Source organism: Notechis scutatus, chromosome Z (assembly GCF_049901735.1).
Source record: "Notechis scutatus isolate UNSWTSFEM ecotype Mainland chromosome Z, rNotScu1.2, whole genome shotgun sequence".
In the NCBI taxonomy this organism is placed as follows: Eukaryota; Metazoa; Chordata; class Lepidosauria; order Squamata; family Elapidae; genus Notechis; species Notechis scutatus.
The window spans coordinates 39,872,895-39,886,561 of record NC_142025.1 but is presented as its reverse complement, the minus strand read 5'-3'; the positions used below and the strand labels follow the sequence as shown (position 1 = coordinate 39,886,561).

Here is a 13,667-nt window from a genome sequence, read left to right as displayed (position 1 = left end):
CAATATTTTCATGACCCCACTTTTTTTTAAAGCACATATTTACTCTGAAAATATCGGATGAAATACTGAAAATGCCATTCTTTTGTGAAAAGATTCTTAGCCCTGATGTTCCCACAGCATATTATAGGCCAATTTCCCATGTACAATACTGTACAAAATTGTTAGGCAGATGTGCAAAAATGCTGTAAATTAAGAATGCTTTCAGAAATAGAAGCATTAATAGTTTATTTTTGATCAATTAACAAAATGGAAAAGAAATCCAAATCAAATCAATGTTTGCTGTGACAACCCTTTGTCTTCACAACAGCATCAATTCTTACCCTTGCACAAAGCCGGATATTTTATAGGATTATGATTAACCAATTATACCAAGTGTATGATTAACCAATTATACCAAGCAGGTGTTAATAATCATCAATTTCTTATGTAGGTTGAAACACAGTCATTAACTGAAACAGAAACAGCTGTGTATGAGATTTAAAACTGGGTGAACAGCCAAACTCTGCTACTAAGCTGAGATTGTGGAAAACACTGTTATGTCATAGGTTATATACCATGGCGGAACAGAGCACAGGAACAAGACACAAGGTAGTTATACTGTATCAGCAAGGTCTCTCCCAGTCTGCATTTCAAAGCAGACTGGGGTTTCAAGATGTGCTGCTCAAGCTCTTTTGAAGAAACACAAAAAATGGGCAACACTGAAGAACATAGATGCAGTGGTCGACCAAGGAAACTTAATGCACAGATTAAAGACACATCATACCTACTTCCCTTCAACATTGGAAGCTGTCCAGCAGTGCCATCACAACAGAATTGGTGGAAACCAGTGGGACCCAGGTATACCCATCTACCGCTCGGAAAAGTCTGGCCAGAAGTGGTCTTCATGGAAGAATTGCATCCCAAAAGCCATACAGCCAAAATGGAAACACTAAGTGACTCAACTATACATGAAAACATAGGGGGTGGGGTGCAGAAAAATGGCAGCAGATGCTCTGACTGATGAATCAAAATTGGAAAGATTGTAGCAGGAAGCAGTTTGTTCACCAAAGGGATGGAGAGGGTACAATAATGAGTACATTCAGGCAACAATGAAACATGGTGGAGGTTTCTTGCAAATTTGGGGCTGCATTTCTGCAAATAGGGTTGGAGATTTTGTCAGAATCAAAGGTGTCCTAAATGCTGAGAAATGCAGGGAGATATCTATCCAATATGCTATGCCACCAGGAAGATGTATGATTGGCCCCAAATTTATTCTGCAGCAGGACAATGGCCTCAAGCATACAGCCAAAGTCATTAAGAACTATCTTAAGCATAAAGAAAAAAAAGAAGTCCTGGAAGTGATTGTTTTCCCCCCACCAGAACCCTGATCTCAACATCATCAAGTCTTTTTGGAAATTACATAAGAGACAAGGTAGCCTACATCCATAGAAGATCTAGGGTTAGTTCTCCAAGCTGTGTGGAACCACCGTGAAGGAATCTTGCTAAATTCCTTCAAAAATGGTGTGCAAGGGTACCTAGAAGAATTAATGCTGTTGTGAAGACAAAGAGTTGTCACACCAAATATTGATTTGATTTGGATTTCTTTCCTTTTTATTTACTTTCCATTTTGTTAATTGATAAAAAATAAACTATTAACACTTCTATTCCTGAGAGCATTCTTAATTTACAGCATTTTTGCACAACTACCTAACATTTTTGCACAGTGCAAAATGTGTTTGCACACACACACACAAAGTTATCCACACATTTCTTATTTATTGATACAGAATGACTAATGAAAAATACAGAATGTCTAATCTTCTGAATTTCTAAATTGATTTAATCAAAAGATCTGCATCCAGATACCTATAAAATTTGATTTTCTTTTTCTGCACATCATGAAATTTTTTGAAAAATAAATTGCAAAAGTGTAAGGAGTAAGAAGTCATGACTCTTTCTACTGTTTTCACCTAGCTATATTAATGAATATCACATACTTAAACTAAACTAAGTGGGGTTTTCACATATTTACACCTTTGGAAATTTGCTCTTCTTTTCATGTTAGTTTTTGACCGGACACAGATATTCTAATGCCTTTTCTGTTCTTGTTGCAGGTTTTGATTAAGTAAGTCCATTTTGATTTTTCTAAGTTCAGGTTTCATTTGGAAGAAATATATTTTATTATTTTCCAGGAAATCCTACTTTTTTCTCAAAGACATCAAGGTAGCAAAGGTGGGTCTCTGTTCACATTTTATACACTCAGTAGCAATAGGATTAGTTTGGTATATAACAGATAATCAGAGTTGGAACAAGAATATAAGGCCCAAGCATTTGCAGACGACCTTGTATTCAGATAACAGATAATCAGTATATGTAAGTATATGTAAGGATGAAGTGTCAAAAAAAGTTAAGATGATAGTGTCGATGGTGTGACTGAAGTCCTGATGCATTTTCACCTGCATTGCATAGGTAATACACATAAAAAGGACAAAACACTTTGACTGCACAATTGTGGATGCCATCATGTCTTTGTAAAATGCTTCCCTGTCTCCCACAGGTGCCTGGGAGATTCAGTAACTTCTGAAATTGCTGCTATGTATAACATTTTTTAAAAATAATGAACTTTGTTTAACAAAATGTATTTGGCCACTCAATTAACAAAAGTGGGTGGTGTTTGTTTAGAACTATTCAGAATAACAGAGTTGGAAGGGACCTTGGTGGTCTTCTAGTCCAATCCTCTGCTCAGGCAGGACACTGTATACTATTTCAGACAAATGATTGTCCAAGTTCTTCTTATAAACTTCCAGTATGGGAACATCCACAATTTCTGGAGGCAAGTCATTCCACTGATTAATTGTTCTAACTGTCTCCTTGATTAGTTTCCATACATCGCTTCTTCTCCTGCCTTCATATGCTTTGGAGAGTAGGTTGACTCCCTCTTCTTTATGGCAACCCCTTAGATATTGGAACACTGCTATCATGTCAACTCTATTCTATTCGAATTGTTGTAGCTTTAAGTCCTGTTCATATTTATTTTCATCCTTTTTTTTTTTGGTGAAGCAAAAGGACAAACTGCATTGAATTATCTTACTTTCTTGTTTTTTCTTTGGGTAGCAAGTGTTTTTAATTCTTTCTTAGGGTTCTTACCTACAGACCTACATTCTTAAAATTGGATGAGTTATGATCTTTGTTTATAATACAGGCATATCAAGAAAAGCTTTCTGCCCAAGTTGGAACACAATTGCCACCAATATTTTTCTAGTGCCATGCAAAGATAAATAATTCCAGATGAATCATTCTGGTGTTCTAATCTCTCTTGTATGATCATATCAAACTGAGTCACAACTGTTAGTTTTTTGCCATTGGAGTTCTTCAGCAAACTGTTGAGTTTTTGAAGACCAGGAATGTAAAATGTAATTCTATGAAAAAGCAGCATCAAATGTCTAATGTATAGACATTGCCTGGTTTCAGTTGTGAATTTCAAACTAGTATCAGAGCTAATTCTTGAGAATGTGTGTGTGTGTGTGTGTGTGTTTTATCCCCCCTTAAAGTTTATTTTCCCAAAGTTGCTGGTGCTATTAACACAATATTTGAATTGGTTTATCATGGCAAGTAACGAGTTGGGGAGAGAGAAGTAGAGGGAACCTAAAAATGTGTTTACTTATAGAACAGAAAGAAAACTGGCCTCTAATTAAAGTTGTGGCATATTCATTTACATTGGTATGATTTGAAACAAAAGCACAATTATGCAAGACAGATAGAGTCAGAGTTCTGTTGAAGGATGACTTCTTCTGTTAATTTTCCAAATCATTCCTGAACTCATCCCAGCTCAGCGTGATTTTTTTAAAAAAGCTGAAAACACAAACATATTACTTTAATTATAATAGCAATGTGTATATTTATTCCAATTACAACTGGGAACTGACAAGGGTAAGCTTCTTCCATGCTTTCACTTAATTTTTGCCATCTTCATTTCATTTCTAATTAACACAGGGGAAAACAGCACTAAATGTTGTCTAAACATGGTATCCACATCTGGCACAGAAGGGCAAAGGCCAACAATCTTTCTATTGTTGCTTTACTATTCATTTATTAATTTAATGACAGACATTTCCCCTCCCCAGAAGAAAAGCCCAAGACCAAGTGGTTGGATGCCTCTACTTACAGCTTAGAATGGAAGAGTGCAATGCTGAGCTACTCAGGGGCTACATAGCCAGGAAATCCCAATGATCACCTAAAAGTTGTCACCAAACTCTGGCTTTGAATGTAAAAGAAGGGGGAAATTACTAAAACCCTTGTGGAGCAATCATATTAGCTGTGTTTAATTAATGAAATTTGTTTTAATTAAAATGCAAATTAAATCAAATCAAATTGTTGTCCTGGCCCCAGTTTTGTCTTGGCTTACTATCTGGAGTGCAGTCCTAGTGTTTTAGTTAAAGGCCACTCACATCTCTTGTCCTGAAAAATGATGTGCTACCTGGTCTGGAGGGATTCTGGGAAAGTGAAAATGGAAACTACAATAACAACAGCAGCAGTAACAGAATAATCTAGTGCTGCTCATCACTGAATAGAGTGCTACTCATGTCATAATTGCTTGTTGCTGTTACTTAGCTGTTCACTTACTGGAAAGATTTCCAAAGTGATACTGAAGAGGGGATTCTGTTTACAGCTCCCACAGTCTATATGCTAAATCTGGGATTGACTATGTACTATGATTAGAATCATTAGAATAACAGAGTTCGAAGGTATCTTGGAGGTCTTCTAGTCCAGTGGTCACCAACCACCGGGCCCCGGACGGTGCAGTCCGTGGATCATTTTGTACCAGCCTGCCTATTTTGCTTGGGCGCCGCCATCTTGTTTCGACGGCCCTTGAAGTGCTTCCAGGTGAACTTGTCGGTCGTTGGTTGGAAAGCAGCGTTTGGGTGCTGAAGGAATCCTCGCGCCTTAGTTTCATCAAAGGGGGGGGGCGGCTTCGAATGAAGAGCCGTCCCGATGGGGGAGTCTCGTGTTACTCAGGAGGAGATTAAGAAAGAGCCCGAAAAGCCCATCGACCGCGAGAAGGTACAAAGGAGGAGTTGAAGGTGGCGGGGAAAAATGGGGGACGGCTGGCTGGCCGGTCGCTCGGCTTGCCTTGCCTTGGTCATGCGTGCTGATGCCGGTACCAGTCTGTGGATTGGTCTGTGGATTGTACCAGTCCGTGGTACAAAAAAGGTTGGGGACCACTGTTCTAGTCAACTACCTCCTCAGGCAGGGAACTCTACACCACTTCAGACAAATGGTTGTCCAATCTCTTCTTTAAAATTTCCAGTTTTGGAACACCCATAACTTCTGGAGGCAAGCTGTTCCACTGATTAATTGCTCTAATTGTCAGGAAATTTCTCCTTAGTTCTAGGCTGCTTCTCTCCTTGATTAGTTTCCACCCATTGCTTCTTGTCCTGCCTTCAGGTGCTTTGGAGAATAGCTTGACTCCCTCTTCTTTGTGGCAGCCCCTGAGATATTGGAACACTGCTATCATGTCTCCCCTAGTCCTTCATTTAATCAAATTAGACATATCCAATTCCAGAAACCATTCTTTATATGTTTTAGTCTCCAGTCCCACAATCATCATATTAACAATATTCTGTCCTTAGAGCTGTATATATTGAATAACAGGACACCTCACAATACAAGCAACAATCTCAGAACATGAGTAGCTGAAGAGAAAATCTTCATGAATGTGTAAATATAACAGTGATCTCCATATGATGAATATCATGAATCAATTTTAGTGTTTCTAACCTCTTGCTTGTAGACCTGGGCCACATGTCTCTTGGGCACCTGGGCTGTCTTGCCGAACATACCATGGTACAAGTTGGCACCGGCGCCATTTGTGTGTCTTCCATCTGCATAAAAAAAAAAACCACCAAAATGTCTATGTGAACACAGGTCACATTATGCTTACTTTCAATAAGTCTGACAAAATGGCAACCTCAAGCTGATCCTTGCTGGGGCTGAAAAATAGGATCATACCTGATAACGTGGATGGCAAAGAAAATTTAAAAATAGCAATCATCATCATCATCCAGAAGAAAGAAATAACAATCTATTATTTTTTCAGCAAGGAAAACTACATACATGCATCTATCACAGCTTCATTACCAACAAGAGATTCTAAAGATTCTTAAATATAGACACAAAAAAATAATCACATGACTTTCCATTTAACTTTATGTGTTGCTCTGTCCACTTACACTGAAATTAAAGTTAATTCTGTTATCTTTACCCTGATTATCTTCATATATTTAAAAAAATGTGGCTGAAAGTCAATTTTTGTAGCCAGCAACTAGATGGTTACTTGCATGTAGAACTTTTCAGTCTAATCTATAACCTGGGTTTTCCTGATCATCTTCCATTCAAGTACACATCATCTAAAACTGTAATTAGCTTTGTCAAGCTAATCCATTTCCCAGTGTTGGAAAGAGAGAGAGAGAGGAAGGGTGGGAGAGGGAGGGGGAGAGAACACCAGCTTCTTATAGTTTCATAAATAAAGGAAAACTGCTATCAAGGTATAAGTTCCCCCCAAAGAAACTTCCACCTCCCTCCATGCATGCAAAATGCATCATATCCAAATCATTTAAGTGTGATTCTTGGCCTTCCCCAAAGGTGATCCTTCTGTGTTCTAGAGTAGGGGTCGCCAACTTTTTGGACCTCAGGGACCACCAAATTCATAATTTTAGATCCCAGGGACCACTAACCGGTTCTGTGGGCATGGCCTAATTTGTGGGGTGTGGCTTGGTGGTCATGTGACTGACTGTGCATGGCTTGTATGTAAATATTATAAATATTTATATAAATATTGAATTTTTTATAAAAAAGAGCAACTTTTACCCAAAATCAGGCAAAGCAGGCAGATTGAGTTGCTCACAGAATCACAGATTCCTTCAGAGATCTATCTATCTGCCATTGGCTAGCTCAGTCTGTCACATAAAATTTGCTTGCAAGCAAACTCATAAAATTAACTCACAAGACACCATGCATGTAAATATTGAATTTTTTATTTAAAAAAAGAGCAACTTTTACCCAAAATCAAGCAAAGCAGGCAGATTGAGTTGCTCACAGAATCATTCAGTGATCTATCTATCTGCCATCGGCAAGCTCAGTCTCTCAAATTTGCTTGCCATGAGTCTGCACTGAATTTGCTTGCAAGCAAACTTTCAGTCCTAAGGGAGGTTTGGCTGTGCTGAGCCGAAGATCTAAAGACTAGCTAGAAAGCAAGAAATCCAACCATTTCCTGCTTCCTAGCTAATCTAAATCTCCCAACACAGCACAACAGATGATGGTCGGAAAAAGGAAAAATAGCAATTTAGCAGGCAAGTTTACCAGGTAAGGAGTGAGTGGGCGGGGAGGGTTCCCGCGGGCCATGTGGGCAGCGCAGCCTTGTGTTTCTGTGCAGCCTGGATTAATTGCTTTGGGGGGGTGCTCTGGGGGTGAGATTTCTCTGCGGCCCACCAAAATTTTCTCATGGCCCACTGGTTGGCGACCGCTGTTTTAGAGTGACAGAGATCAAAAAGAGTTTTAGTTAAAAAAAAAGTATCACCTATAAAACATGCAGACAGGAGGAGGATCACAGTCTTTTTCTTCATATAAGGTCTCTGGGCAGTCACGACCCCCATTTGCAGGGAGCTGCAAGATGACTCGATGTCGAGATTGTTTTGTCACTATAACAACTGACCCTATGAACAAACATACAAACATTCATTTTGCTTCTCTTGTTATTGGGCCACTGGGCTGAAATTTGAGAAATTAGAAAGGCATTGTATAACACAACTCTAGTGGTTGATTAATCTTTTAGAATACATTTTAAATATATTTGAAGAACCATAGCTAAAGCAAACATATTTTAACTACTAGGTTAAAACAAACTATAAATAAATGATGTACCGGCACAGGAAAAAACAAATCATTTATTATGCTGTCATAATTTAAATCTGAATATTTTATAAAGTTCTCACATTTATTTTCAAAGTGATTTTCTATATTTAGCTGTAATGCCCATGATAATTTACTTTGGAAGCTCGCATCTTATGTTTAATATATCATTCTCTTGATTTAGGCATCTAAGATCATCAGTATTTCATGCATATCTCTCATTTACAGTCAAATACTGTATTTATCTCTTGCGCACCCTTCCCAAACTATGCTGCACCTCTGTGCATCCTTCCCAATCCACCCCCCCCCCCAATATTGTTTTGATTGTCGTTAATCTTGCAGTTTTAAAAGCATTTTATTGCTGATCAAGAATTAAAAAGATCCACGTTTATCTCACCATTCAATTGTGAAGCTTTCTGAACGAGACTATCACAATCTTTCATACCTACCTGGCAGAATGGAATACTAAAGGTAATATAGGTGAGGAGGAACAGAGTTCTTTGCACTTCCTTGTAATCTTGAAGGAAAGATGAGATATGAATGCAATTCATAAATAAATCATCTTGTTTAATAGAGATGCCAATCCTGACATCCCATATAGTTGCTCATTGCTGTCATGTTTACATGGAGGTGCAAATGCAATGAATCTTGATGTTAAAAGGAAATGACTTCAATATTACAATTAAAGAAATACCAAAGTATTATCCACCCTTTGCATTATTCTATACTTAACACATTGGAGCCACATATCTAGTTTCTCTTCTTCACTATCATATTAAATATTTCAGGCACTTATTTAAAGCCTAGAGTTTCAAAATGTTTTCAGTTATGGGTTTAATCTGTCTAATCCTTTATTAGTTGGTAAATACTTTAATTAGCAACCAGAGTAGCTGTAAAAGTAACCCTGTATTGATCTCACATTTTACACAATATGGAGCACAGGCTGTGAACTAAACAGGGTATCTTTTCAATACAACAAGGACAGGACTTTAGCAAAGAGAAGGTGAAAGCAAACACCATATGCCACAAGGAGATTAACTCACATGAATGAGAAATTAGTATTATTGACTGTAGCAATAACAGTGAATACATATTAAGATAAATGCCTCCTGCTAGAGACAAAGGGATAATGCAGAAATATGTGGGCAAGATTCAGGCCATCAAAATTACTTTGAATGTATAATTAGGATGTAGAAGAAATTCAAAAGAAATGTAGCATGCAGAATTTTAATTGCAACCAGTTACATTAAACATCTGGTAAGATGTGCTCAATTAAGATTCCTAAACTTTATCTGCATGGTGTTTATTTTTTTCTGAATAATATCTATAACTTCTATCTTCTATGAAAATATAGAATAAAAATGGAGGGAAAATATATTTATTCTATTATTGTTTATATGTTAGAAAAGGCATAAACTCTCTGCAGTGGTGAATATGAAAGTGAAATTTATTGGATACCAATACGTTGATACCTTAGTACTCATCATTAATTAATGAGTACCAAAAATGATGACTATTAAATAAATTTTTCCCATAAGGAATAATATAGTGAGTCACAAGGCAGTCGACACATTCCTAATGCATTGAGTAGCAAACAGCTGACAGTGAGAACAATCAACCAATGGAACAGCTTGCCCTGGGAAATTGTGGGAGTGCCATCACTTGAGACTTTCAAGAAGAGATTGGACTGCCATTTGTCAGAAATGGTGTAGGGTGTGGGGTTGGACTAGATGACCTACAAGGTCCCTTCCAACTCTGATTACCTGTTAAATCTGTTAAATTATGAGTACTGTGACAAAATATTCATGTCAAAATGCGTTGAGTGTCAGATTTGATGAGTTTCAAAGCAGCTGAGTACTAAGATATCATTGTATATCAGGTCATTTTTAAAATTTCAATTATGCTTCACCATAAAGTGAACAAATGAAATCAATACCAGACATGAGCATAGAGTCAACTCAAAAACATTTCTGCTTAAAACCATATTAATATTTGCTAATCTCAATAAGAAGGTCATCTCAATAAGAAGGTTAGGCTTTAATCGATGCATTAAAAAAGATCAGAAGAAATAATGAAGGGTATTTACTAAAAGATAATGCTCTTAGAGAGGAGAAATAAGTAGAAAATCACTAAGAATTACAGAAATCTTTCAGAAAGTGGTATTGGTGGTCAAGATTGTGAAGAAGTTGGAATATATTAGCTTCAACTTATAGTTTTCAGTATTTTTTATTGTTTGCTCAAGGATTTTTTTATTTGTTAATTTCATTTGATTGGATTCAATTTGCACATAGATATGTAAAGGTTTAATCAAGATAGGCTACAAATCAATCTATCAAATAATATTATTGAAAACAGAAACCCTGTAATTATTTCAGCTGTTGCACAGAATAAGGGAGACAGACATTGGTTATCTTTGTACAAATGCCTGATTTAGAAAGATTTTTCTGGAACAGAAAGTTATTGTACATATTCTTTTCCTCTGGCCATTTTTAAAAGGCTGGAAAAGGTTCTTTATACAGGTATGTACATTTCCTTCCCAACAGAAAAAAAAACCTATTACTTTCTAATCAAGCAATAAGAACCAGAATGCTAAAATAACCCAAAATATTGTAATAGACACTCTTAAATAATTGACCAATAAAGTAGAATTTCAATGCCTTTTGGAAGTAATTGCAGCATATTTAATTACTGTTCATTTGATTCTAGTGAGTTTATTAGCAGCCATTGAAAAATCAGTTATTGTTGAAACTAAAGGTTATGTTTGCTTAAATCACATTGAAATCTCACAACATAAACCTTGAAGACTTGTGTTGAGGTTAACAGCTGGAGAAGGGATTCAAATTATTTATCTATAAAACTCAAGCACAGTACCTTCTTGACATAAAGAAGGACACAGTGTCCAATCACTATATGGAGTCACGATGCAGTCTTTCCTGCAGGGCAATAAACAAGGTCTAACAGTTTCAGGACGAAGGTTTTCAGGACACCTATAAAAAACAATGAAAACATTAAATGTACAGTGAAAACCATATGACACTTGTCAAGGTGGTAATAGAAAAAGAAAGATGAAAAGGAAAGAATTTTTTTAAAAAAGAAAATGTCATCACCTTTCAGAATCATAGATCACTTTGTTCATTTATTCCACATTGAAGTTTCTGTACCTAGTGTTTGTTTTTTGCATCCCAATAATTCTGAGGAAACCTCTATTAAACCATAAGAACTGAACAATATCATAAAAATCTTCTCTATACTCAAGAGAATTTCAGCAGTTTGTGTGGTTATGGAATGGAATACAATTTTGTGTTTTCAGTGTAATTCAGTAGTAACTATATCAGAATTTTTTCATAGGCTGATCTGAGTCATAAATTTTATTAACAGGACTTTGAATGGAAACTATATCTGAAGTCTGGAAAGATATTTTGTTTTGTGCAAGAAATAGGAAGAGGAATTTACTCCAGGGAAATGCACACTAGTCTGATTAAATCAGAAGGCAATAAACTGCCAGATCATAATTCAACGTGGATTATAAAACAACTGAAAACAAAATTATTACCTTATGGTAGGTTCATCATATTATTCCCTATTATTCAACTGTTGAACAGTTACTCAACTGTTCATCTAAAGGTGACTATTGCATATTCCATCTTCTGATTGTAATATTTGTTTTCTTGCCTTTAAATCAAGCTATTGAGGTTATAATTACATTTGCAGATATCTCTCTTTCTCTCTCAGACCTCCAACCCTATTCAAGGTCAAATTAAACTGAAGTAATAGAAACTGAAGTCTGTTACTCTAAAAATAAAGCCAATAATATTGATTGTATCTTTTCCCACCAATTCTTTTTATTAAGAGAACTAAAAACATGGTTCTCATTTGCACTTTTATGTACATCTTCTGCTCTTTAAAACCTTATTAAGTGACATGAGGATGATGGTTCAAGAGATTAACTAATATATTTCTGTTCTTCCTTCATAAGACTTCATCTATTATATATTGCTACTATCTTATTGGAAACCTAGTGATGAATATATCATTTGGAAACCACACTTCTAATAGATGCAGTTGTTTTGTAAACCAGAATAAAATACTGTAGTTTCAATCCAATGCATTTGTATAAACAAATTTAGACTTGTTTTTAATATTATTCTGTTCTGTTCTGATTTCATTCTATCATGGAATTATGTCCTAATATATCTATAAATATAAGTACTTTAGAAGACATTTAGGTACTAGCATTATATTTACTTTTTGGGTGGTACTTGTCCCATATTGAGTCTCACACAGATGACTTTCCTCGTTTGCATTCCAACAGCACAGGTGGCTTCTCCATTCCAACCAGCAGAAGAGTTGAATGCAGACACAGAAGTATCTTCTATGCATTGCCCCCATTGTCCAGTCTGCCAGTGATAAACTGTACAAGGATGTTCATTGCAATTGCGTGTTTCCTGTAGCCTGCTACTATTTGGGCACTGAAGACCACCTAGAAGAAATCATATTGGAGTATATAATAGGAGAAATAAAAAGAATTGTAACTATAATGGGAAATGAATAGATCATATATCTAGTATTCCTATATTCCCACCTCAAATACATCATTTTAATCAAGGTAGATTAAAAAAAATAGACAAGCATTAATCTGTTTGTTATGGTAAGCCAGGGCTGTCAAACTCGTGGCCCATTGGCTGGATGCATCATGGGCTGGCAAAACCCACGTCCAATTTAAGAAAGAGAAAAAAAGTCATGATATGTCACATGATGACTCCATGACTACGCAAGTTTGACACCCATGTACTAAGCTTTTGACTGAATGGGCTCTGCAGCCTGAATGCTTCTCTCTGAAAACAAAATGAAATACATCCATACATCTAGAAAACACACGGAAAGGGATTTTGTCCAGTCTTTTCTTTGATTATATGCTTTCTATGTCAGATGCTTTTGTTTAAAATCATAGGCTAAAATTATTCATTCATCTACAACTTTCAATGGTATACTTTTGCCATAAGATATTGAATAGGGGGTAGAATTATCTCAACTTGTGCTGCAGTTTGTATTATCTCCTCTTCTCCATATTTCACAACTGAACAGTTTCAGAATTAATTATCTATGCCATTCTTCTTTTATTATATCTGACCTGGGAAACTGTAGTCCACAAGACTAGGAAAGTTCAGCATTTGAACCTAGCTTCAAATTAAGAGGACAGCAGCCAATATTTTTAATTATTGTAACTAAACATCCCTAGTTAGAACATGATGAGTAATTATAAGCAGAAAAGAGACCCAAGGTTTATGAGTCTTTTGATATATTTGAACTATGTCATTATAGATGCCCCATATTACACTGCATTTTAGATACAATAGGTAATAATCTCATTTAAATTGATATTAGAGATTGTGGATTTTTAATCTAAAAATCCATTAGATCATATTACTTTGGACTATGCTAAAACTGAATTAGTATTAAGAGACTATTTTCATTGGCATGGCTATCAGAATATCTTCAAATGAATATCACTAACAAACAAACATTAATGAAAAATTACAGCCTCTCTCTCCATTGACCATATCATTTAATAAGATTTATTTTTTGTAGGGTTAGTTTCATTTTAATTTTCCTGTTTGGTGACCTTGTATTGCTTACCATTGCAATATTGGAAATTCAATGAAAAAGGAAAAAAAACATCACTTGAAATAGAGGCACTGGACAGTAATAATCTGGTTTAGAATATTTGCCCTTCTAGACTATTCTGTATATTTTGATTGACATGTCTATTGGGTCATAGA

The 13,667-nt window shown here is 36.0% G+C and overlaps 1 protein-coding gene across 3 annotated transcripts in view; it reads right to left on the bottom strand.

Annotated features, from left to right (window-relative positions):
* THSD7A (thrombospondin type 1 domain containing 7A) overlaps positions 1–13,667 on the bottom strand; it is a 253,626-nt gene that overhangs the window by 74,695 nt on the left and 165,264 nt on the right. For all 3 annotated transcript variants that reach the window (XM_026677769.2, XM_087946162.1, XM_087946161.1), the window contains exons 9-12: positions 12,133–12,367; positions 10,759–10,874; positions 7,556–7,691; positions 5,758–5,861 (exon numbers count right to left, since the gene is read on the bottom strand). In XM_026677769.2, the coding sequence (XP_026533554.1) occupies positions 5,758–5,861; positions 7,556–7,691; positions 10,759–10,874; positions 12,133–12,367 (591 nt within the window). The remainder of the gene's footprint in view (positions 1–5,757; positions 5,862–7,555; positions 7,692–10,758; positions 10,875–12,132; positions 12,368–13,667) is intronic.